This window comes from Lissotriton vulgaris, chromosome 1_1, assembly GCF_964263255.1.
Source record: "Lissotriton vulgaris chromosome 1_1, aLisVul1.2, whole genome shotgun sequence".
Lineage (NCBI taxonomy): Eukaryota > Metazoa > Chordata > Amphibia > Caudata > Salamandridae > Lissotriton > Lissotriton vulgaris.
This window is the reverse complement of record NC_141685.1, coordinates 871,490,508-871,515,410: the sequence shown is the minus strand read 5'-3', so window position 1 is coordinate 871,515,410 and position 24,903 is coordinate 871,490,508. Positions and strand designations below refer to the sequence as shown.

General features: G+C 44.8%; 1 protein-coding gene across 1 annotated transcript in view; it reads left to right on the top strand.

Annotated features, from left to right (window-relative positions):
- LOC147748045 (uncharacterized) overlaps positions 1-24,903 on the top strand; it is a 381,293-nt gene that overhangs the window by 179,906 nt on the left and 176,484 nt on the right. The window contains exon 11 of the mRNA XM_086926975.1: positions 11,985-12,138. Within this exon, the coding sequence (XP_086783101.1) occupies positions 11,985-12,138 (154 nt within the window). The remainder of the gene's footprint in view (positions 1-11,984; positions 12,139-24,903) is intronic.

Sequence of the window (24,903 nt, the reverse complement as noted above, 5' to 3'; positions counted from 1 at the left end):
ATTCAATTCTGATCATATATCATTATCTTGCCGATCACATGATCTTTGGTTATATGATGGATGACTTTAGGTGCTTTTCTTTGATAGATTGAGTGAACTACAGCGATAGTCCACCCATGACACAGCTGAAATATAATTATTCACATAGGGAGTGAGTGTGGTACCCATAATTGCCGGAGGAAGGGACTTGACTTGATATAATGTTGTCAACTATACAATACATACACAATAGATGCTGTGCTTGCAAAGTAAAGTACTGTACTGTTAGTCAAGGCAGGGAGTATTTGTGAACAATCACAAATTCTAGTATTTGGATTTCCTCAGCTTTGCTACTCTGGCACGGACATGCTGTTCAAAGTAACAATCTTCATCCACTCAGCATCTGCTCTACTACATCATACACCTCTGCTATCGATGAAGAAAAAGAAGATAACATCCAGGCTTCCAAAGTACGTCTATCATTCTTCTTAATGTCTCAAATGTACCAAGTTTTCCTTTTCTCAACAACCAACTAACACCATTTTCATTATATTTTGGAAACCTCCGTCTTCTTCTCTTGACTTGCATTCAAAAACACCATTCTTTACAGTCATAAATGTTAAGACTCGCTCGTCCTTCGTTTTACCCTTCTTTCACTTTTCGTTCTTCACATCCCTAAAGTACATCTGATATGCCTTGGCTTCACGATAAAAGTTTGCCAGCTGAGTTGAAGTCAAATAGAGGGGGCCATTGCTTACCCGAGAAGTACCGCCGCTAATGCTATTACAAGTCAAGGTTGACTGACTTCTCCGTGATAGCCAAAAAAGTAGTTCTAAATTAGTAACTGTTCTTAACAGTACAGTGTACTTGCACTAGTGTACTGTGTACTGTACAGTACATCATACACTGCTTTGCGAGCCTACTCAAAAATTTCAATAAGTAAGGAGTATAATAACTTACCACTGTCCGCCGCTGCTGAGCCTTCCCACCAGCTCCTCCTGGTGGCGCTGCCGCATCTGCCCCTAGAGTGGACCCCACCGCACTGCTGGCCCCTGCACTGGTGGTCATCTGTGCCGCATCAGATGTTGTGACGTCTAGAAAAAACATGTCATATTTTCAGATGCCATACACAATTCCCTATTTCGCCTCGTAATGGAAGAAAATGTTACATAAAACATTTTTTATTACTGGGATTGAAAAAAAGTAACCGTTTTGGGGAGGGTGTTAACTTTTTATATGCTTATTCCATTAAATGCTACACTTCTTAGGACAGCTGATGAATGCTTGCTTAACATGCACCATTTTTCTAATTACAGAAAGAAGATTACATTGCCCTTCTGCCAACAGGACAATTCACCAACTACTAGTAAGTCTTCACCAGCAGTACTTTAAGTACTTTTACAAAGGTGGGGGGTCCCGCACAGTTATTCTAATAATTTCATGTGTCTGTTAACTATTACGTTAAAGTAATTTGATTCATTGGAATGTTGTTTAAACTTTAACGTCATCTATCAGCAGTGCTCGCTCGGAATACTACGCTATTAAAAATAAAGAAATAATTTTGTCATTTCTTAATTGAAAATAAAACTTTAAAACTAACAAACACTGTGTGGTTTTTGTTCATGAGTGAGTGAGCGGAAGGGTTTGAACTACTGCACTTGGCAGTCATGTTTCAGTGACTCAGATAGGCCGGGACTCGGCGGTAGTCTTCTTCTGTTCTTCTGGGTCGAAAAATCATTGGTCAGACACACTAGATAGTCGGTCAGGGATTGGGGGTTAAACTTCTGTTCTGGATCAGAGTTTTGTTTAACACCGTTTGCCGACTGGGCAAGCTTAGCTACCTACACAGACCGACTCATAATCGTAAATAGTAGTAGCACAGAGAGTGATGGTAGAGGCAGGATAAGAATGTAGAAAGTAGTCTAGATTAGAAGAAGATCAAAGACTATTTTGTAAAAAATAGAATTAGGAAACAGTTTGTAATGAATGGAGCTGTAAAAGTTAGGGAAGTATAAGTATTAATATAACAAAAGAACAACCTACTGGGGCCAGCAGAAGAGCCTGCAAGGGACCGATCCTGTGACTGTCCACCTTCTTCCACCGGAGTCTCAATGGTGCTAGTCGCCTTGCCCCTGGGAGGTGCTGATGATCATGAAATAAAGAAACACAACATGGACGATTGTTATTTTGAAATATTTGATTTCTTTGAACACAATCTAAAATTCGGGGAAACAAATTAACAACAATTGCACTACATGTATTGACCTATCTGATCTGGTCAACTAGGAGGATAGTACAGTATTGCAGGATTCGCAGACCGTCTAATAGGAAAGTTATGTAATTCACTAACTACACCAACAACAAAAAGGTTCTACTACGACTGCCATCACTCAGCAGCACGAGACGTCACGTGACAGACACAGTCCGGCATCATGATTGCAGACCACTAACAAATGTCCTATAACAAGTAATAAATAATATACTCAACGTATCAATCCACCACTATCTCTTCTTAGTGGCAGCAGGAGTACAAAGAAGGACTAGACTTGAGTCTCTACCGACTCTAGCATTACGCAGTTATGCTCTCAAATGAGCAAAAAGTTGCAAACAAGTAAGTATAGTAGCAACGCAAATTGCCAGGCGAGCAACTGCAATGACAGAAGCTATTTAAACATTAATTTACCTGCAATGTAATCGAATCAGCAGCATTCGTACTCTTCCGGGAAAAAATAGATTAGCAATCTATCACAGAGCAGAAGAAAACAAAGTAGTTATTAAATAGCTACTCACCAAGGCCAGGGATCTCCACACCTAGCAGGTGGATCAGGTCCTGCTCCTGGTCGAGGACGTCGGCCCACCAGTGCTTCGCTTGGTCGGAGGTGCACCGGACCCCGGACTCCCTCCACATGGCCCGGCACACCTTATCCCACCGCTGGCGACGCTCCCGGAGGCCATACCCTTGACCGGGTCTGCCCCCTCCTGCCACGGTCTTAGGGAGGTGGCGGAGAACAAAAAATATAAGGGCGGCCACCGCCACCGTGGTAAAAACCTCCCTGGCCACTACATCCACTCCCCTCAATCGCCCGCAAGGGAGCCGGCTACGGGGTGCGGGACCCTTCCCCTTTGACTTGCCGACTTCCTTTGCCATGGTTCTGGGCGAAAGAAGAAAAGAATAGGGGGAAAAAAAAAAAAGAGAGAAAGCTAAACAAAAAAGTAGTTATTAAAGTAACAAAAAGTTGAAAAAAAACACAAAATATAGATCTAGACAAATAGAGAGATAGATAATGAGCAACAAAAGAGCAAAAAAAAGTTCAAAGAAACAAAGGATTGCAAAGATTAAAAGAGGATAGAAAAGCCAGGCCCAGAACCACAGCAATGAATGAAAAACAAGATGGCCGCGCCCATTGAGGACCGCGTGGGTAAGTTTGCGCGATATTTCCCCCGCGAGCACGCAAAAACACAAACAAACTCGTAATAGCGCGCCGCACACAACGCGAGATTGCCAATAGCGCCCCGAAACGGAAATACGCAACGCGCACAAGATGGCCACGCCCATGTACGACCGCATGGGTAACTTCGCGGTCGGTGCGCGGCAAGCGGCCGGCGAATACGCAAAAATACCTGCGAACACGCAAAAAAAACAAAATCCGCAAATTCGCACGAATTCGCGAATTTTGCGGATCGCGAATTCGCTTTCGCACGAATTCGCGTACCACGAATTCACGCATTCCGCCCATACTTAGTATTAACAACAATATGATGCATCTGAATGCTTTCCCCTGTGCTGGCGCACAATTGGCTGCCAGTGTAGGCACCCTTGCGTCTTGTTGCAACTGTGCTTGCGTTGTGGGGATGATTGTTTTCTATGACTGTGGCAGAAATGCAGCACGCATAGAAAGAGGAAATGTAGAGTCATATGCTGTGCATAGATTGCCATCTAGTGTTGGGTCCGTATGTTTGCATTTTGTTTTTCTTCAAAGAAGTCTTTTCCAGTCCCAAGGTAGGTGGCTCCTCCTTTCGGTGATAGTGTACATGGGCATTGATTCCATTGTTAGATTGTTTTCCCACAGAGGGTGATAATGGAGTTAGTAGGAGTAGAAAAGTAGATGTCCATGAATGCATGTATCTAAGTAAGATGTTACTGCAACAGGTATAGGTAACTGGGGAGGAGGGTGGGCGCAAATAACTCTACAGCTGTATATGCCAAGAACAGATGCATACTGGGTAAGTAGCATTTTCCGTTCAAGGCATATGAGTTGTAGATCATATGCTGTGCATAGACTACATAGCAGTTATCTCCCAAAGCAGTGGCTAACCTGTATCTGTTGCAGTGGTTTGAAATCGTGTACGTAAAACTTCCTGGCTCACTCTAGCTTGTTGTCTTGCTAACACATCTGCACAACAGTGTTTTGTGAATGTGTGAAGTGTACACCATGTTGCAGCTTTGCATATGTCATCTATGGATATATTTCCTAAGAATGCCATAGGAGTCCCCAGTTTGAGTGTAGAGTGTGCTTTAGGGGGAACTGTTAACATTCGTTTTGCTTTTGCATCGCATATTTGAATGCACTTGACTATCCACCTTGCAATACCTGATTTTGATATGGGATTGCCTTTTTGTGGTGGAGCAAAAGCAACAAATAGTTGATTTTTGTTATGGAAAGGTTTTGTCCTTTCTAGGTAATAAAGCAAGGCTCTTTTCACATCTAATGTGTGTAGGACAAATTCTGCCACTGAATCGGGTTGAGGGAAGAACACAGGTAACTCAACAGATTGATTGATATGAAAAGCAGAAATGACTTTAGGAAGAAATTTAGGATTAGTCCGAAGAACCGATTTATTTTGGTGCATTTGTAAAAAGGTTTCTTCTATAGTTAATGCCTGTAGCTCACCCGCTCTCCTGATTTACGTGATAGCAACGAGGAAAGCAACTTTCCATGTGCGAAATTCCAGTTCACATTTGTGCAATGGTTCAAATGGTGAACCCATTAGTCTGGTGAAAACAATGTTGAGATTCCACACTGGAGCAGGTGGACGTGTCGGGGGACGGACTCTTTTGAGTCCCTCCATAAAGGCTTTGATAACAGGCACTCTAAAAAGAGATAGACGTTGTCTTGTCTAGAGGTATGCAGCTATTGCAGCTAGATGTAAGCAGATTAATTTATAAAGTTTTATATAGAGCGAACATGACCCACGAGGGTATCAGAGCGCATTACAATACCCTGTTTATAGAACAATAGATGGTTGGGGTAATATATACATACATTCGCAAATCTAAATTCTATACAAAAGAGGTAGACAGTGGTATATGGATAGCATAGGTGGCTAATAGTCATCAAAGAATTAAAGTCTTAGGATGTGAATTTGTTCATTAAAAGCATTTTTACTTCTTTATTGAAGGAGGTAGAGGAGGAGATTCTGCATACATCTGGAGGCAAGGAGTTCCAAATCGTCGGAGCAATACCGGAAAATGCTCTGCACCCAGTTCTCTTTTAGGGGAAGGATTGTGGTTTTAGTAGTAGTGAACTCGCACTTCGCGATTGTCTGCATCCCCCCGACTGCTCTAGCTTTTGTGCTAAGTAACTGGCGGTATTGCTATGCAGGGCTTTATGGGTCATGCAGGCGATCTTTAGTTGTATTCTAGCCTCGTACGGTAGCCAGTTCAGACCTGTTAAGGTCTTAGAAATGTGGTTATTTTGTTTAGTTCCCGAGACCGGTCTGGCCGCAGACTTAAGTGATGCCCTTAGCTGGGCCAGCTTGTATTTGGGAAGACCGCATAGAGTGGTGCTTCCATAGTCCAATCTTGTTAACACTAAGGCTTGTGTCATGGGGATTTACACTGTGTTAAGTTAGCATGAGTTTATTAGAAGTTTAAACGCCATTTTTCCTTTCTGCTGCCTTTGCAAACGGCACACATTATTACAAATGTTTAGAGTCTAGCAGACTGTTTTGCTTCACATGAGAATAATAGGTTTTCCTATAGTAGCAGCTTTGCTTGGGAAGCTTTGTCTGAACAGTGCCGAGGCCTTCAAGGTTATTTCAACACAGTGGTTGTTGTTCGGTCTGATCAGCGCACGTTCTAGACATAACATATATGCAGCTGTTGCCACCTCTGATTTTGGCGTGTTTAATAATGCACTGCGCAGGCATGCAAACACACTTTGTAGAACATTCGCATGCAGAGAGCTGGTATAGAAAATGATGTGATCTATTTCTACTAGGACCAGAGGTATGGGGCCGCCCTTGTAAACCCAAGAGACCTTCTGTAGATATAGAATAACCTACTAGCAAGGGAGGGTGAAATCTAGGTGTAATCTAACCTATTTTCATTTAGCATTTTAACATGCTTTCTCCTTTTGTATTCTATGGAATAGTAACTATGCTGATAAACTTGTTGCTTATAATATGTCTGCTTGTATTAGCTAAGATACTGGGCCTGAGAACACGGCATTAGAAATAAATATTTCAAACTTGCACATGTCTTCATTTACTTCCCGTTTTGGACTGTTATGAGAGTATAACGAAAGAGTGTGCATGTGTTCCACATTGCCTGAGGTATTCTAAGGTCCATGTTCTGGGTTGTCTAATCATTGGGGGTATGGAAGAAACAATGAGACACTGATTGCTAGTCTGGTAGGGGATTTTGGCTACTAAGGTGAGTATTGGTACACCCTAATTCACTGAGGTTCCAAGTCTCTATGCACAGTTCTGTGTATGAGCAGAATCCCTGCTACACTTGTACCGCCATTTTTATGTCAGTCTGTGGGAGGAAGGGTTTAAGTTTCCTTAGAATACTCATTTGATGGTTAGCTCCCTTGGTGGCATTAGTGATTTGCGCCTGCATATTTAAGTGTTTGTCTAGAGTGACTCCCAAGGATTTCGGGGAGTCAATGATGAGGGGAGCGCAGTCAAAGGCAGTTAGATTCTTCAGCCCTAATTCTAGTTTGGGTGTGTGATTGGGGGGGTGAGATGAGAAGGAATTCCGTTTTTTTGTGTTCAGCATGAGGTGGTTGTCAGTGTGCCAACTTTGAGTGGCATGTAGAACAGCAATGAGGGCATCTGGAGAGGAAATTTTCATATACAGTTGTATGTCGTCCGCATACAGGTGATATAGAATGTTCGCAGAGTTCAGCACGTTTGCCAGGGGTTCCATGAGTAGATTAAAAATAATGGGTGATAGTGCTTAGCCCTGAGGAACCCCTAGGGTGGCCATGGAGGATTGAGAAAGTGATTGTTTCAACTTGATTCTTTGGGTTCTGTTATTTAGGAAGGAGGTGAACCATTGTAACACTGGGCCAGTTAGGCCCATCCCTAATTCGAGTAGGGACAGTAGGTTGTCATGCTTAATCGTGTCGAAAGCAGAGGATAGCTTAAGAAGTATGAAAAGACATGATTCGTTATGGTCTAACATTTTTAGTATGTCATCCATTATGTGGGATCAATGCTGATTCAGTGCTGTGATCTTGACGGAAGCCTGATTGGTATTTGTCTAGTAGGTTGTAGTTCTCGATGTGGTTGCATAAATGAATTTGTACACATTTTTCCAGCAGTTTCACCAGAGTGGAGATGTTGGATGTAGGTCGGTAGTTGTTGCGATCTGTAGAGCGGGAGTTAGCTTTCTTTAGTATAGGTGTGACCTGTCCTATTTTAAGGCAGTCCGGTATGGAACCTTGCCTCAGAGAGGCGTTTACAATCTTTGACGTTGTAGATGTAACAAATAACATAATGTTTTGTACAGAAGCATCAAGCGGGTTGATGTGGTTGTTATTACAGTATATCACAACCCACTTCCACTTTGCTGCATAGCAGGTTCTTGTGGTAGGAAGTCTAGCCTCTTTGCTAATATTCATGCAGTCTGGTGGAAAATGAAGATAGCCAAACTCTAATACTTCAGGAGCAAGATCTCCAGATTGAGTTAACTGGGGTCTGGATGTCTTATGTGTCCATGGCTCTGTGTGAGAAGATTGGGTGTAAGACGTAGTTTTTGGTGAGGAACTACTGGGAATTCCAATAGGGTTGTGAACAAAGGTTGACATGCCCATGTGGGAGCATTTAGGATTAGTGTCAGGGACGCCTGTTTGAGTTTCCAAACCACTAAAGGAATGAGTGGGAGAGGCGTAAAAGTGTAAGCAAATATCCCTGACCAATTCATCCATAGTGCATTGCCTTTGGACATTGGGTATGGATACCTGGACGCCAAGTTTGACCCTTTTGCTTTTAGATGTGTAGCGAACAGGTCTAAATGTGGGAAGCCCCACCTTTGGAAAAATGGTAGGAGAACTTGAGGTTGTATTTCTCATTTGTGGATTTGCTGTTTCTGATTGAGTAAATATGCCATCTGATTTTTTACTCCTGGAAGGTGTTCTGCTAGGAGATATATTTTGTAATGAATGGTCCATTTCCAGATGGTATGTGCTAGCTGTGACGAATTAGGATAGTCTTGCGTACTAGCTGAACTTGAAAGGCTTTCAGGGCCAGAAAAATCGCTAGCAGCTCTAGATGATTTATATGAAGCTGTTTCTGATGCAAGCTCCAAATGCCCTGAATTGTGTGGGTTTGGAGATGCGCTACCCCAACCTGTCAGTGATGCGTCTGCTGTCAGTACTATCTGGTGAACCGGGTCGCTGAAGGGCTGCCCTTTTAAAAGGTTTTGTGTGTTCCACTCAGCAGAGAGTGATGGGTGCAGCTGTCTACCAACACTAGATCTGATAACTGACAGTGAGCTTGGGTCCACTAAGCTCTTGATGAGGGCGACCCTTGTAAGAGGAGGAGGAATTGTCTGTAGACACATTTTTGGGGCCGCCCCTGTAAAATGAGCAACAAAAGGATCCTCTGGACCTAGTCCCATGGACTTAGCAACTTCAGTATACTTTTTCATCTTTTCTAGAGATGTATCGACAGCTGGAGAAAAGAGATGTTCTTTGTCAAAGGGTTGATTAAGAATAGAGGCTTGCACTTCAGACTTGAATCCTGAAATTCTTAACAGAGCATATCTACGGAGTAGTACACTAGTGTTTACTGCCCGAGCTGCTGTGTCTGCTTGATCTAGAGCACATCTGATAGAGGTATTAATTTACCCTCTTGAATAACGACACTAGCTCTAGACTTATGCCCATCAGGAAGAAATTCAATGAGCTTTTCAAGCTCATCATAATGTGCTCTATCATACCTCGCCAATAGTGCTTGAGCATTGGCAATGCACCAATGATTAGCTGCTTGTGACACTACCCTTTTGCCAGAATCGTCAATTAATTTGGACTCTTTATCAGGAGGAGTTGCTTCACCTGTTGTTTGCGAATTAGCTCTTTTACAAGCGTTGGAAACTACCAGAGAGTCCAAGGGTAGCTGTCCTTTAATATAGATACAGGGTCATTAGGTGTCAGTTCCATCGACTGCCACAGAATCCGGCGAAGGCAGGCCCAATGGCCTTCCACGAATCTTTCGATCGAAGGTTTTCGAGTGTACAGGATACATGGAGAATGGAAAACGCGATCGATAAACAATACCATCAAGGTTAGTGGATTGCATGTCGAAGGGTGCCCGAAGAACGGTGCCGAACCGGAGCGCAACAATTCACATCTGCACCCGATGGTGGAAAAAAACAATCTGCAATGGAGTTGATGCCCATGCGCACTATCACCAAAAGGAGGAGCCACCTACTTTGTGACTGGAAAATACTTCTTTGAAGAAAAACAAAGTGCAAACATCTGGACCCAACACTAGATGGCGATCTATGCACAGCATATGCTCTACAGCTCATACAGCTCGAACTAAAAGTATTTCTCCTGGTTGCGCTACTCCTAGGCCTCCCCTGGTAATGTGTAGGATTCTGACGCATTCCCAGCTTTACAAAACTTTGTAAATCTGGGAATGTGTCGGGTTTCATGGATGTTGCATGGGAACACCCACAGCAACGCCCATGGAACGCAGAGTAATGTGTAAAAGGGACCCATATTTACAAGGCCATGAAAAGTCATGCAGGGTGACTTTATTGGTTTTGTAAACAGGAGCAGTGCCTCGCGGGTGTGTCACAAAAGAATGAGGCACTGGTGGCGCAATGGACTTTGAAAAGAGGCCCTAGATACCTACGCAGTCCCATCTGTAACTACGTGACCGGTGCAAGAGGGAAGAGTGATAGCAAAAGGAGGGAGATCAATGCTGAGTCTTTGGGAGATGGTGAGGGACTGGCTCCAGAGTTAATTTTTAATCCTTCACCTGAGCTCCCTTGCATTGCAGAGGAAGCTGGTGTTTTCGCTGTTGCTGACGCCACGGCGTAAATCAGTATTTGGACCTGTTGGCCTGCATGGTGGCAGTGCTCTGCTGTGGAAGGTATCACAGTGGAGAACTGTCTGAGGCTGTGCACACCAGCTTCTGTAGGGCACTTCGGCTCACGGTTCAAACACATTTCAGCTGAGTGGCCGGGGCTCGTGAAAGCACACCAAAACTTTAACTCTGAATGGGAGAACAGGCACTAGCATTGAGGTTTTCTGTTCAACTTCTCTTGTTAGACACGTTCAGACCAACTAAGTAAAGTCTGTGCAGTCCCATGTAACTCGGATGAGCAGCTGTTTATAACATCTGGGACACAAATGATAGAGCATGTATCTCTGTGCTGGTTCACAAGTGTGACCGGACAAGTCAATGATGTGATGAGACAACTGCAAGTGTGAGCGCTGCACAAGATAACAGCCCCCTCTCTGCTGGGCAAGGTGGACATTGAGGCCTACAAGTGCACCTCTCCTTTCGTCCTCACCGAAACCAGTTATCACTATGGGTTGAGGGAGAGAGATCACCAATTTCTATGATATAACTACAATTCCTCCCAAAAGTGAAACCAAACCTCCCAGCTCCTGCTTGGGATTAGTATTTCTGTGTAAGAATGCTTCCTCTCTGGAGCTATTCCACAGTTGACATGAGGATTTCTGAGTCAGTCTTAGAAGGGGGAAGCAGGGCTGAATGACCTGTACATGAGGTGATCATGACGGATTCAAGCCCAGCTCTGGAAGGGCCCCTAGAATAAAAAGGTGCAGATCAATGGAACATAAATACTGTCCCATTTTACATGCACATCACTTGACATTTCAACTCAGCAATGATGAGGCATTATGCACCAGCCCCGGAGAATAATAATATGAAAGTCACTGTCCCTCAGTCAGGAAAGCCCTTTGGTGACCCCTTGCTGGAAGCAGTGCAGAAAGGGAAGAACTTGCCAGCCTTCAGGAACAGCTGCAGTGCCCTTGGCAGGAGAGTGTGCCCTGCTTCACTGTAGCCCAGATGCTAGAAGCATCTGCATCTGACATGCAGGAAGAACTGAGCCTGCTTCTTAGATGAGAGGTCACCCCAGCCGTCTGCCCAAGAACCAACGGTGACAACGTCTGGGTGCAGGAGAGACGCCTCTACCTTTGGCCGTACGGAAGGACGAGCCAGTTCTATGCCCCTTGTTGCATGTACCTACATCTCCAGATGACCTTTTGGGGTCCTTGAGTAATCCTGACCTGGCCCCGTGGTCTAGGACCCAATGGCATCAGCCGGAGAAGATCTCTCTCCCTGGGACAGCAGAAAATTGAACAAAGAAACCTAGCAAAGAGGACTACAATTAGGAGACTCACTCACGCAGAGAATACATAAGTGGAAGTAGATGAGGATGTTGGGAAAGACAAAGAGCACAGGGCACTGAAGAACACCTGAAAAGGGGGCTTAAAGGAGTCCTGCTTTGGTTAGAAATCTGAACTTCGATTTATTTCGCTTTCATTTCTATTTGTGATGGGGGTAGGGCGATGGGACCTGTCCTCAAAGAGTAACACCCCTCAACCCCATAAAGCCTTACTTGATGTGACCTTTGATGTGCAAACGAACAACTTCACCGATTTCGACAGATTTCTAGTGCAAACAAGCCCCCTGCTCCCGAGAGGTCAATATTTAGATTGGCTTCGGCCGTTGGCCATTAATAATTACCCCACCCTTGTCAGCAACACATAAGAGGAAGCAAAGTATTTTTCCTTTAGTTTTGTTGCGTGGAAACATTTCGGATTTCTGTCCAAGGGGTGCAGAGGGAAAGCTTCTCACCTTGGTGCAGTACCCCATTGTCAACCATGCTGGCTTCAGTGCTGCTCCTCCTATGCGCAGCTCAGAATGCTGCGTCTTACTCGTACTACGACAGTAAGTGGGGTCATCAATGCATTTTGCCCTTTTTTATGCAGGAACCTCTTTGGGTTTTGGATTTCATCTCTTGGGGGGAGGGGGGGTGGGGGTCAGATTGACAACCATTTTAGTGTTGTATAGTCCTTAAGGGAGTTTGCATGTGCTGCGCCTTAGGCCACAGGCTGATGTATAGGAATGAAACTCATTCCATGTGAAGGTCTTTATGGGCATAGTTGCAGCATGGGCACATCAAGGAATGTACCAGACTGTGAAGGAATAGGCTTGCGTCTGCAAGAATGGGTCAGCCTATCAAGTGTAGGGCCTCAAGAAATGTATTTTGTTTATTAGCACTGTGTGCATAGGAATGACTCTTACCATACCATATTGTCCCTGAATGGAGAGGAATGAGCGAAAGCCTTTGCTGGGGTCCCCAAAGAAGTGCTTCCTCCCTACTGGACCAGTTGGGAAACCTGAGAATGTCCTGAATAGAGGCTGCTACCTATAAAGAGGAGCTGTTCTATATTAAAAATACTGCAGGTTCATTTGCATCTCTGCCCCCTTGATGATAAATGTTCCTATCTTCACACTCCCCACCTTCCTGATACACAATTGTCTCAATAATGTTCCCTGACTTCGATAATCAAACCCTTCCCTACAATCTCTGCCTCTGATGATCAGCTTTCTCCCTGCAGCATGCTGCTTTCCAGAGGTTTAGTTCTCTCTACATCTCGTTGACTACAATGATGTATTCTCGTCGCACATTTTTCAGTGATCAAATTTGCCTGCACATAAATTTTACCTGATGAGCGTGTTCCCTTTTCTCCACTGCTGTCTGGTGCTTATTTTATTCCCCCATAATACTCTAGTTCTCAATTATCAATTGTCCCAACCGATCTATTGTATTGTCCTCCCCGGGTCAAACTGGCATAGAGGGCATTCAGGCATTGCCCAGTGGGCTTGTCCAACAGATCAGTTTGGTGGCCGGTTTTAAGGCCCAGCAGGCCGGTTTTTACTGTTGATTTCTGTGACATTTAAACAAACATTGCCGACAGCAAGCTCAAATCCATGTACTCTTCCGTATGCAAAATACTTATGCAGTGCGTCTTTACAAGTTCAAAACTGGTCTGATTTGCAATTGGGGGCCACACTTTTAGTTGTGTCATCCGCTAGTGGGGCCACTTTTATTTTGGTGCCTAGGCCTATTTTTGTCCCAATCCGACCTTGTTCATCCCCATAGGTTTCTGCCAATTCAAACGATCAATTCTGACTGCTGTTGTTCTCCATCGTCTTGATGATCAATTCTTGCTTATCAACACCTCCTCAGTACGGCTGCAGTTTCTTGATTAAATATATCTTTGTTCTCCACGGCTCCCTATACATCTGTGGACCTCACTGCCCCCGACAGCTACATAGTATCTCCTTGATTACAACAACCTGCCATCCAGATGCCCATTAATGTCCCACCTATTTCCCCAACCATGATGATGATCATTCAATCTGTGCCATGAAGCAGCCACCCCCTTCCTCTTTTGTGAAGGAAGTTTTCCCTTCTACCTTAAGCTCTCCGTGTTACCGATTAGGAGTTCTTCTGGTTTCCTGATGGTCAATCTGCGGCTTCGATCCTTCTTAACAAGTTCTCTCCCTTCTTCAGGCCTAATTCTCTACCCTCACAACACTGCTGCTTCCTCGTGATGCATCCTCATACATACATTACAGGGTGGTAGAATTTCGATCACCCAACATCCAGGACATACTTATTGGGTTTAAGGGAAACAGATTTTGAAGTTTACTTCGCCGATTGTCAAGCAGGCCCAATGTCCTGAAGCACAAACCCTTTGGTGCCAGTTTACAGTTTACAGTACAGACCTGTGAAACGATTGTCTGCCACTAAAGCAAGATTTGTATTTATTTGAGGAAATGGTACATGTTTCATTAATGCAAAGTTTGTACTATTAGGGCCTGCACTGGAAAAAAATGCAATGAGTACAGCCTGCGTTACAGATGTGGCTCCAATAAAAAGAAGCACTTGTACACATTTTTGCAAAATGTAACAATTTGAGAATATTTATATATTCTCAGAATGATAATTGATTATATGCAGAAGCCTGAACGCAAATTAATGATTTTGTCTTCAAAATAAATTGTACACATAAAAAATGGCAACCTGGAAAAAAACATGTTGCTGACCTGTTGCACAACTTTAGATGCCATTTCTCGGAGACATCTTTTAGTAAAATAAGTGTAATGCATGCCAATATCTTAAAAGAAAAACGTCATCATCGGTAACATGGAAATAAGTTAGGGTCCCCATTCTTAGAGAAAGAGTCAAAAATAAACCTGCAGATTTACTCTTTGCACTGGTGCGGGATTTACGACTTTCAGGAACTCCCAGTAGTACACATAGTATACTCCTTGCAGAATTTTGTGAATTGTATTTTCTTGCTAGCCAATGTACATGGTCACAGGTTCGAATCCAGATAGGTCGGCTCTGTCTCTCATTCTTTCAAGGTCTACAAAACGAGTACCTCTGAGCAATTATTTTGCCCAGAGACCCAAGAGTGAATATGCAAATGTTAGATTTACTGATGCAAAAATATGCTTACCAAAGGCAATTCCACTTTTTCTACCCTCATCCTCTTCTTCACACCCTGGAAAAAGTTCTAGTACTACTGCCTTTGTAAGGAGTACATTTCGAACTGCTCCCAGTTCTGGTTATGCACAGATTCATGTGGCATTAACAAAACTGGAACTACCACTTCCAACCCACATCCAGCCCTACATGTACATTTGTGGGAATGTGGCCCAATTAGAGCCTTGCTATTATTCAAACCCTGGTATAACATGAGAATAATCAGAGAGGCTGTTTGAGAGCTCTGATATATTAGAAAATAGCCATCATTTGTCTCCTCACTGTATGGCACCAAAGTGCCATACAGTGACTGGCACATAAGTGACTGTTTTATAAGGACGAGTAGGTTTTTGAAGCATCGCTTCCCTCTGGGAAGTAGATATCTTATAAAACTTCACACCTCTCTTTTACCACATCTTCAGGATGATAGACTTATCTCCCTCTTTCAAGTGACCAACCACTGCCTCCTTGTTGTTCCCTATGTAAAATAAAACCAATTTCCTTCATACGACCAGTGTCCATCTTATTGACCAGTACTCTGATGATACAGCTCAATGTCCACTTAAAGACCGTTTTTTAATCATTCTAAATTCAAAGCTTGAGGTGCACGGGAGAGGAATCTTGGAATAGAGCAGGGTACTCAGGGGTTCAAGAAGGAACAAGCATTAGCAAAGCAAATAGGTCTTGCCTATGCGAGAGCTATTGGCAATGTATTTTAGCCAATATGTACACCAATGGGGATGCTGTTCAACAAGGCTAAAAGTTAGTGCTGTGGAGTTGGGTGATGTAGATTGGAGTGGGGTAGATTGGGGTCGAGGGGAATGGGATAAAGTGGTGTGGGGTAGATTTGGAGTTGAGTGGAGCGGGTGGGGTAGAGTGCGATAGAATGGAATGGAGTCAAATGGGAGCGGAGTGGGGTGTATTGGAGTGGGGTGGAGAGGAGTGAGGTAGATTGGAGTGGGGTAGATTAGCGTGGTAGATCTGATTGTGGTAGATTAGATTGGGGTGGAGTGGGGTAGATCGGGGTGCAGTAGGGTAGATTGTAGTGGGGTGGGGTAGATTGGAGTGGAGTAGATTGGAGTGGAATGGATTGACGTAGGGTAGATTGGGGTGGAGTAGGATATATTAGGGTAGATTGGAGTGGGGAAGAATGGGGTAGAATGGAGTGGAGTGGGGTAGACTGGAGTGGAGTGGGAGGGGTAGATTAGGTGGATTATAGTTGGGTAGATTGTTGTGGGGCGTGGTAGATTGGAGTGAGGTACATTGAGCAGTGGGGAAGATTGGGGTGGAGTGGGGTAGATTGGAGTGGTGCGTGGTAGATTGGTTTGGTGTGGGTTAGGCTGGGGTGAACTAGATTGGGGTAGAGTAGGGTAGACTGGAGTTGAGTGGATTGGGGCACACTGGTGTGAGGTAGATCGGAGTAGAAGAGTGGGGTATATTGAATTGTGGTAGACTGGGGTGAAGTGGAGTAGATTGGGGTTGAGTGGGTAGTTTGGAGCGGAGTGTGGTCGATTGGAGTGGAATGGGGTGGATCAGAGTGTGGTACATTGGAGTGGGGTAAATTGGAGAGAGATAAATCGTGGTAGATTGGAGTGGAGTAGGGTAGATTGTGGAAGTGTGGAGTGCAGTGGATTGGGGTAGAGTGGATTGGGATAGATTGGAGCATAGTGGGGCAGACTTTAGGGGAGTGGGATAGGTTAGCATGTAGTGGGGTCGATTGTATTGGGATAGATTTGGTGGTTTATGTGAGAGTAAATTGGAGTGGAGTGGGTTACATTGGAGTGAGATAGGTGTGGAATAGATTGGAGTGGAGTTGGGCAGAGCGGTGTAGGGTAGATTAGAGTGGAGTAGACTGGAGTGGAGTGGGGTACATTGAACTGGATTGGGGTAGATTTGGATGGCATGTGGTAGATCGGAGTTTAGTGGAATAGATTAGGTAGAGTGGAATGGAGTGTGGTGGATTGGGGTAGAGTAGGGTGAGGTAGATTGGGTAGAGTGTGGCAGATTGGGATGGAGTGGAGTTGGATACATTGGAACGGAGTCGAGACTGGAGAGGAGTGAGAAATTGGGACAAGAAGAGTGGGGTAGATTGAAATGGAGTGGGGTAGACTGGAGTGTAGCAGGGTTGATTGGGAGCATTAGAGTAGGGTAGTTTAGAATGGAGTGGGGTAGACTGGAGTGGGATAGAGTGGGCTGAGGTATTTTGAAGTGGAGTGGGGTATACTGGAATGGAGTGTGTTGGATTGGAGTGGGGTAGATTGGGGTGGGGTAGATTGGGGTGGAGTAGAGTAGACTGAAGAGGAATGGAGTAGACTGGGATGGGGTGGATTAGGATGGGGTAGATTAGAAGGGGTAGAATGGAGAAGGGTAGATTGGAGAGGGGTCAACAGGGGTGGAGTGGGTTAGATTGGAGTAGATTTGAGTGGAGTGTGGTAGACTGAAGTGGGGCAGATTGGATGGAGTGGGGTAGATTTGGGTAGAGTGGAGTGGGGTGAAGTAGGTTAGAGTAGAGTGGGTTTAGAGTGGGATCGATTAAAGTGAGGTGGGCGTGACTGGAATGAAGTGGGATAGATTGTGATAGATTGGAGTGGGGTAGATGGGAGTGGGGTAGATTGTGGTGGAGTAGGGTAGATTAGTGTAGAGTGGGGTAGATGAGAATGAAGAGGGGTTGGATAGATTGAAGTGGAGGTTGGAGTGGGGTAAACTGGACTAGGGTAGATTGGAGTGGGGTAGAATAGAGTGGAGTGGGGTAGATTGTAGTAGAGTCAAGTATATTGGAGTAGAGTCCGGTAGATTGGAGTAGGTTGGAATCAGCTACATGGAGTGGGTGGATTGGAGTAGATTGCAGTGAATTGTAGGGGAGTGGAGTACACTTGGGTAGACTGGAGCAGAGTGGGGTAGATTTGAATGGAGAGCTGTAGAGTGGGGTGGAGTGCGGTATACTGGAGTGAGGAGGGGTTGATTGGGTTACATTAAGTGAGATGAGGTAGATTGGAGTGGGGTACATTGTAGTGCAGTGGGGTAGATTGGGTTGTAGTGGAGAGGATTAGGGTACAGCAGAGTGGCCCTCACAGCCCCCACGGTGCGGGACCTCAAGCTCCATGGGGCCCCTCAGCACAGTACTCTGGCTGGAGAGCCCTTGATTGAGTAAGGTTTCGTTACACCAGTGGGGTAAACTGGAGTGGTGTGGGGTACAGTGGGGTAGATTGAAGTGGTAGGGAGTTGGGTCCCCGCGTAAACCGGGGAGGGGTTGATTGGACTGAGGCAGATTGGAGTGGAGTGGGATAGATCGGGTCAAACGGAGTGGGTTAGAGTGGAGTAGACTGGGATAGATTGTAGCAAAGTGGAATGGGGTGAGGTAGATTGGGGTACAATGGAGTGGAGTGGGATGGAATGGAGTGGGGTAAGTACTGTGGAGGGGCTTAGAGTGCAGTGGCGTGTTGTGCCAAGGAGTGAGTGACTTAGATTGGAGTAGAGTGTCATTAAGTGTCTTGGAGTGGAGAGACATAGAGTGGAGTGGCAAGTCGTATAGTAGAGTGGCGTGGCATAGAATGGAGAGGCGTGGCATAGAATGGAAGAGTTTAGAGTGGTGTGGTAGCGCACTGCCATTACAGACAACACATTTTCAATTAAAATGATCATTACATTTGCACCGAAATACGGTTTTACTGCATGTAAATAAATTATGCTAATCACGGAGATCTGTATTACACGTCTATTTCTCAGAGTGCAACCGGTAGCAGACATGTACTGCATCATGGATTTCATTAACCACACCCAATCACTTACGTCACTAGACTATGGAGTCTGTTAATGACGGGGGTCCTGCACTCTATAATACACAAGACACTGCACCTCTTGCTTAGTTAAATAGAAAATACAAACAAAACATACATACATCATAGTTCCTAAATGAGTAAATAGCTAGTGAGGCTGTCCTGGGGTTCTCCTGGCCCTACGATGACAGACCAGTGGCGGCTCCTCTGCTATGGCAGAAAAGAGTCGCCCTACTGCTCCTAAGCAGCGTGTAGTAGAAACATATGATAATAACATAAAGTTATTATCATTTTATGCTTCGTGCTGCTTTGCAGGCAGGCGGGTGGGTGGGGCTGCTCTGCTCTCGGAGCAGGGCAGGGGAGGAGTGGTTTTTCCACTCCTAAGTTCACAATGACTATTTGGCTGGCCCTCTTGTGCCGCCCAAACCAGCCATGGGCACTTTCCCCTTTCTCCATGCAGGCTGCATTACAGTCTGTGTGGAGAACATGCCCAGGCCCCCGCTCCCTGGTTAAGCATCGCACCAGGAGGCTCATAAACAATCACAACGCTGCATTACAGCGTTTGATTGGTCAGTGGGGGCCGCTGTGCTTCCTGTTCCTCAGATTTCACAAGGAGAGCAGGAGCAGAAATGTGGGACGCAGCCGCAAGTTACGTTTTTTATTTTTTATTTTCATCTGCCCACTGCGCAACAGCCCCCAGCCCCCACGCCACTCCCCGCGCGCCCACCCCGCCAACCGCGAGCCATGCCACTGTGACAGAGACTCACTCCAGATGTCAACAGGCAGGTGCTTAAAATGTGAGGAATCCTGTAAAATAAACTTTCCAGGGGGGGTGAGCAGTCATTACATGTCCCTTAAGAGTCACAACATGCAATGGATCTGCATTGAATGGAGCATCAGATTTGCGTTTTCACTTCTGCCTGACAAGGACACAATCCACTTTCTGAAACGTAATTTCATGAGCACATCAACGTTTTTTAAGCATGTCTTCATTATGAACTTACGAGATGAATCAGTGAGTGGAAAATTATTGGCATTAATTGTTCTTTCAGTGGTACACTGGGGCAGCTTCGTACCCATGGATCTCCTGAAAATAAGGATTGACGGAGGGGGTGTTTGAACTGTAGGCACGAAGAGTAGAATGAAAAACTGCCTTGGGCTCAAGTCCCTCTAGCAAAGCACACTTTACAGCTTTCTTAAGTGTGCCCATAAAAAGTTCAACAACGCCTTTCGCCTGTGGCCATAGAGGTGTGCTTTTCTGATGCCTGACATTCAGATGAGTAAGTACGTTTTTGAATTCCCAACCATTGAATGGTGGGTGAGTCAGATTTTAGAATGGACAGAGCACCCCATAATGCAAATATGCTTTCCAGTCTTTCAACTACTTGATCACGAGTGATTGACAAGAGGTCTTCCATCAGAGGAAAACGGGAGCACTATAACTACCATGAAGTAATGGCCATTTTTAAGGTGTCCAAAAAAGTCAACTGCAATTTTCTCTCTGATGTGTTTTGGAAGGTCCAACATGTTCAAAGGATGCTGTGTTCTTTCAGGAGATGAGCAGTTACACAAATAACAAGCCTGGAGCTCCCTCTCAAATCACTCAAGATGAGGGAACCATACCTGATCTCGAAAAGCTGACTGTCGTCGTCTTTCAGGAAGGACAATTTCCGAACCTCTCAAGATAATCCCTTCTTGTGTAACTGACAGTTCATCACGCACATTATTGAATTGCTGATATTTGTTTTTATCAAGAGGTGAAGCATTCTCCAGGATTGATGCATAATAATGTCTTTGAGGATGAGCATATTCCTTTCTGCATTGGTAGCAGCACTTATTTGCTCCAAGAGTGCTGGATCTCACAATTAAGTTAAAATAGGCCTGGCCACTTTAGATGAGGTACCCAGATACTGTATGGGTGCGCGAGAAAAGTAGTCGGCAGGGTTTTGATCTTTTCCTGGAAGGTGCACAATGGTGTAGTCATACTCTTGCAGTCACAGTCCCCACCTATCAATGCGAGGGGGCGTCTTGACCGCTGCAATGCTTGATGATCAAGGACAAGTGTAAAATGCGCCCCATACAGAAACACATTAAAGTGTTCACAAGCCCACACAACAGCTAGGCTTTCTTTCTCAGTTGCAAGTAAACCTGTTCCGTCTGTGACAAACCCTGGCTGCAACAAGCTACAAAATGCCTTACTGCATTTGCATGTCCACTATGTTGTGCAAGAATTGCACCCAAACCCACTGGGCTGCCATTCACAACGATCCATGTATGCAATTTCGGATCGAAGTAAGCCATTGCAGTAGCATTTTCAGTTGCATGAGCACTGAAATGAAACATTCAGTTTTGTTAACTCTCTCAATGGAGCACTCACAGTGGCAAAGTTACGGTTGTACCTGGAACAGTAGCTAACCGTACCAAGAAAAGAACGGAGCATAGTTACATCTTGTGGAGGGGAGGTAGATGATAAAGACTAAGGGCCAGATGTAGGAAGCCTAATGCCAGTCGGTAATGACCGAAATTACGATTTACGGCGGTTACCGACCGGTATTAGACTTTTCTGATGTAGGGGCCTAATCTAAGGATTCGGTAATTTACTGAATCGGTAATTTAAGGAATCAGTAAATTGCCGAATTCTTAAATACCGATTCAGTAAATTACCGAATTCCTAATGTAGAGAGCACTTAAATTAGTGCTTTTCCCATGTTAGGATTTGTTATTTGCCACCAACTACAAGTTGGTGGTAAATAACGAAAACACCCAAAAAAGCAATTTCATGCAAATTATTTCAGTGCCATGTGGCAGACATACATGCCCTTAGGACATGTATGTGTGCCACATGTGCACCCATACACAATTGAGGGGTGCAACAGGGTGTCAAAGTGACACCCTGCCACCCTTCAATGTTTTCCCCCTTTTACCGAATCGGTATTTACCGATTCAGTAATTCCCATTCATTCCTATGGGCCTGGAGGGGAAGGGGAATACCGAATCAGTAAATACTGATTCGGTAAATACCGAATCTTAAAGATTCGGCAATACTTACCATATTTTCCCTACATAGCATTTACCCATTCTAAAATACTAAATCGGTAATAGTCGGTATTTTAGAATCGGTAAATGTCCCTCACCTAAATCTGGCCCTAAATCTTGGCTGGATCTAGAGTCATTCCCCTTGCCGAGAAAATGTGCCCTAAGAATTTTCGTTTTGTTTTGTGAAATTCTCACTTTTAAGCATTCAACGTGAGACCTGCATCAGCAAGTAGAAAGCACACTTGTGTAAAGGCTCTTTCATGTTCCTTTTGGGAGGCCCCAAATACTAGTATATCATCACTGTAATTGAAAGCCTGCGTGTCAGGCTGTATAATGTGATGAATTACATCTCGATAAGTTCAGCAGCTGAAGACACTTCGAAACGCAATCTTTTGTATCTGAACAAACCAATATGATTTGAAAAGGTAGTACTATACCTGCAATTTGTTTATAATTCTAGCTGACACAGACCCTCCCCTGTCCTTTTTAAGTACCACTATCGGCGACACCCATGGAGTTGGACCAGTAGACCCCTCTATAATATCATAGCAAAGTCTTCGACTACGTCATTGAGCAATATGATGGATGTCCTCAATAATGTGGAGCTGCACTTTCATTGCCTTAAGTTTTCCAAATCCATGAAACAAGAACAGAAACTGATTCACTATGTCGTGATGCACACTGATATTAAAATTCACAGAAATTAGTCCCATGTCAGCAGCAGTACTGAAACGGAGTAGACAGCCACTTGATGAAGTGCCCTGAAGGACATGAATTGGGGCTTGTACCTTTGAATTTTTATGTTTTATATTTGTCAAAAATTAACCTTGATTTTGCAATAGCGTTGAGGCTGCGAACATGTATACTTTGGCTGGCATAAATGTTATTGATGCACCACTGTCTATAATGAACAGTAATATAGCAACCATTGACCTTCAGTTTGATTATCGGACAGTGTCCATAGGAATTTCAAGATTTCACTTGTCGATCCTTTTCCGAATTGTATTCTTCCTTGCAAGAAGCCAAACCTACATGTGCACGTCTTACAGTAGTCAGCATTGACATTGCACACCCATCTTTACTGTCGCTCGACACTGACGTTGAAGAGTCTCTCGATGAAGAATTAGATGACAATCAGCGTTTTCAGTTTTCAGTTTCTACTTCCCTCAACTGATGTTGCTCTTTACTTCAATGGGTGGGACTGGAATGCTTTAAGAGCTTTCTGGCAGCCATTTTGTCTTCACATCGTGACGCACTTGCAGTCATTTTGTCCTACCGACGCGTCACATTCACTTTGCAAACGGTTACAACATGGTCCTCTTTCCCGTGGCCTTTAAATATTTTTCCAATGGTGGAACATTTACCTTCATGTGGCAAGGAAAATCCACAGGAAAATCGAAAGGAAAATACAGCTTCATTTTCTACGGAGACATCACTTTGGGGCTTTGTTTTTTCTAGCTTGTTATACTCAACGCCAATTAATTCTGGGCTCCTACAGTCTCCTTGTCAGCTGCTTGTTTGTCAGCATGTTCTTCAGGTCTGGTAGCCATAAACACACACTTCAGACTGCCAATCTCTTCCAGCATTCGGCATCAGAAGGAATCGGATGGGCAGAATGGCTTCTTCATCATTGAATTTGATGAACTTACAGTGCTTGATGAGCAATTCAAGTCTTTCAACTAATTCAACCATTGTTTCACCATCTCGGTCTCTCCTGATTGAAGCTATATCTTTCATAGTCAACATTCTTCATCAAATAGAATTTGCCATTCAGCACATCTTTAATTTGACGATTTGAGATTAATTCACCTCTTGGTGTTTTCTTTATCACTTTCTTAACTCTATCACCTGCCTAGTTTGTGAGATATTTGATGGTCTTCTTGTCACCTGCTTCTTCCAGTGCATCAATGAATTCACCGAAAGTATTGATCCAAACGGTCCATCTAGCGCCAATATTCTGCTTCTTGGCAACATCGAAAACAGACAGTGGTTTTAGGAAGGTGCGCAGTGCCATATAATGCGTGCTCTTCGGTAGCTATAGAAGAGCAGAAAACTGCACTATTCTGACTGCGGCTCACAGCCTCCTTTGTCAGCAGGATTTGACAGCCTTGCACAACCCCTATGCTTATGCTTGGGTTTTTTTCTTACACCTGGTAGATCTCTACCTCTTAGTGCTTCTTTGTGCTTATCTGCTACTGCCCACAGCGTTCTCTTTCAACTGGCTGTCGCCGCTTGTTGCGCATTCTGTACCTGGTTGATATTTCCTTTGATGGATCCAGACTGTTAAGTTGTGGCATCACATGTCTTATCTCATATGTGTTAGCAATATTCTGATGATGATAAATTAAACTTTCCGTGGGCCCTTCACTTTCTTTGAAGGTCTTGTACTGGCTGGAGTTACGTGTTGACTCCACATAGCCAACCGTTGAGTCTTCACTTCGACTGAATAGCAGGTGGCACACTTGAGCAGTTTACTGGGCCTCGGCTAAATCTCTGGGAAAGCACTCTTGACTCTCCGGGTAGCTGGGTTCACGTATCAATCAATCAATTCAATCAATCAATCAAAGCATTTATATAGCGCACTACTCACCCAGAGGGTCTCAAGGCGCTGGGGGAGGGGGGTCCGCTACTGCTCGAACAGCCAGGTCTTGAGTTGCTTCCTGAAGGCGAGGTGGTCCTGGGTCAGGCGGAGGTGGGTCGGGAGGGAGTTCCATGTCTTGGCGGCGAGGTAGGAGAAGGACCGTCCCCCTGTGGTGGCTCTTCCGATACGGGGGACGGCGGCGAGGGCGTGGCCGGTCGATCGAAGCTGCGTTTGGGAGCGTAGAAGTTGAGGCGGCTGTTGAGGTATCCTGGGCCTTGATTGTGTAGGGCTTTGTGTGCTTGGGTGAGGAGTCGGAAGGTGATTCTCTTGTTGACCGGGAGCCAGTGCAGGTCTCTCAAGTGTCCGGAGATGTGGCTGCGACGGGGGATGTCCAGGATGAGTCGTGCTGAGGCGTTCTGGATCCGCTGGGGTCTCTTCTGGAGTTTGGCGGTGGTTCCGGCGTAGAGGGAGTTGCCGTAGTCCAGACGGCTGGTGATGAGGGCCTGGGTGACCGTCTTCCTGGTCTCGGTGGGGATCCACCGGAAGATCTTACGTAGCATGCGCAGGATGTTGAAGCACGACGAGGAGATGGCGTTGATTTGTCTGGTCATGGAGAGGGAGGAGTCCAGGATGAAGCCCAGGTAGACGTTGAAGAGGGTTGCACTGAGCGAGGAGCCTTGAGGAACGCCGTAGATGACTTCGGTGGCTTCAGATCTGAACGTGGGGAGGCGGACTCTCTGTGTCCTTCCGGCGAGGAAGGA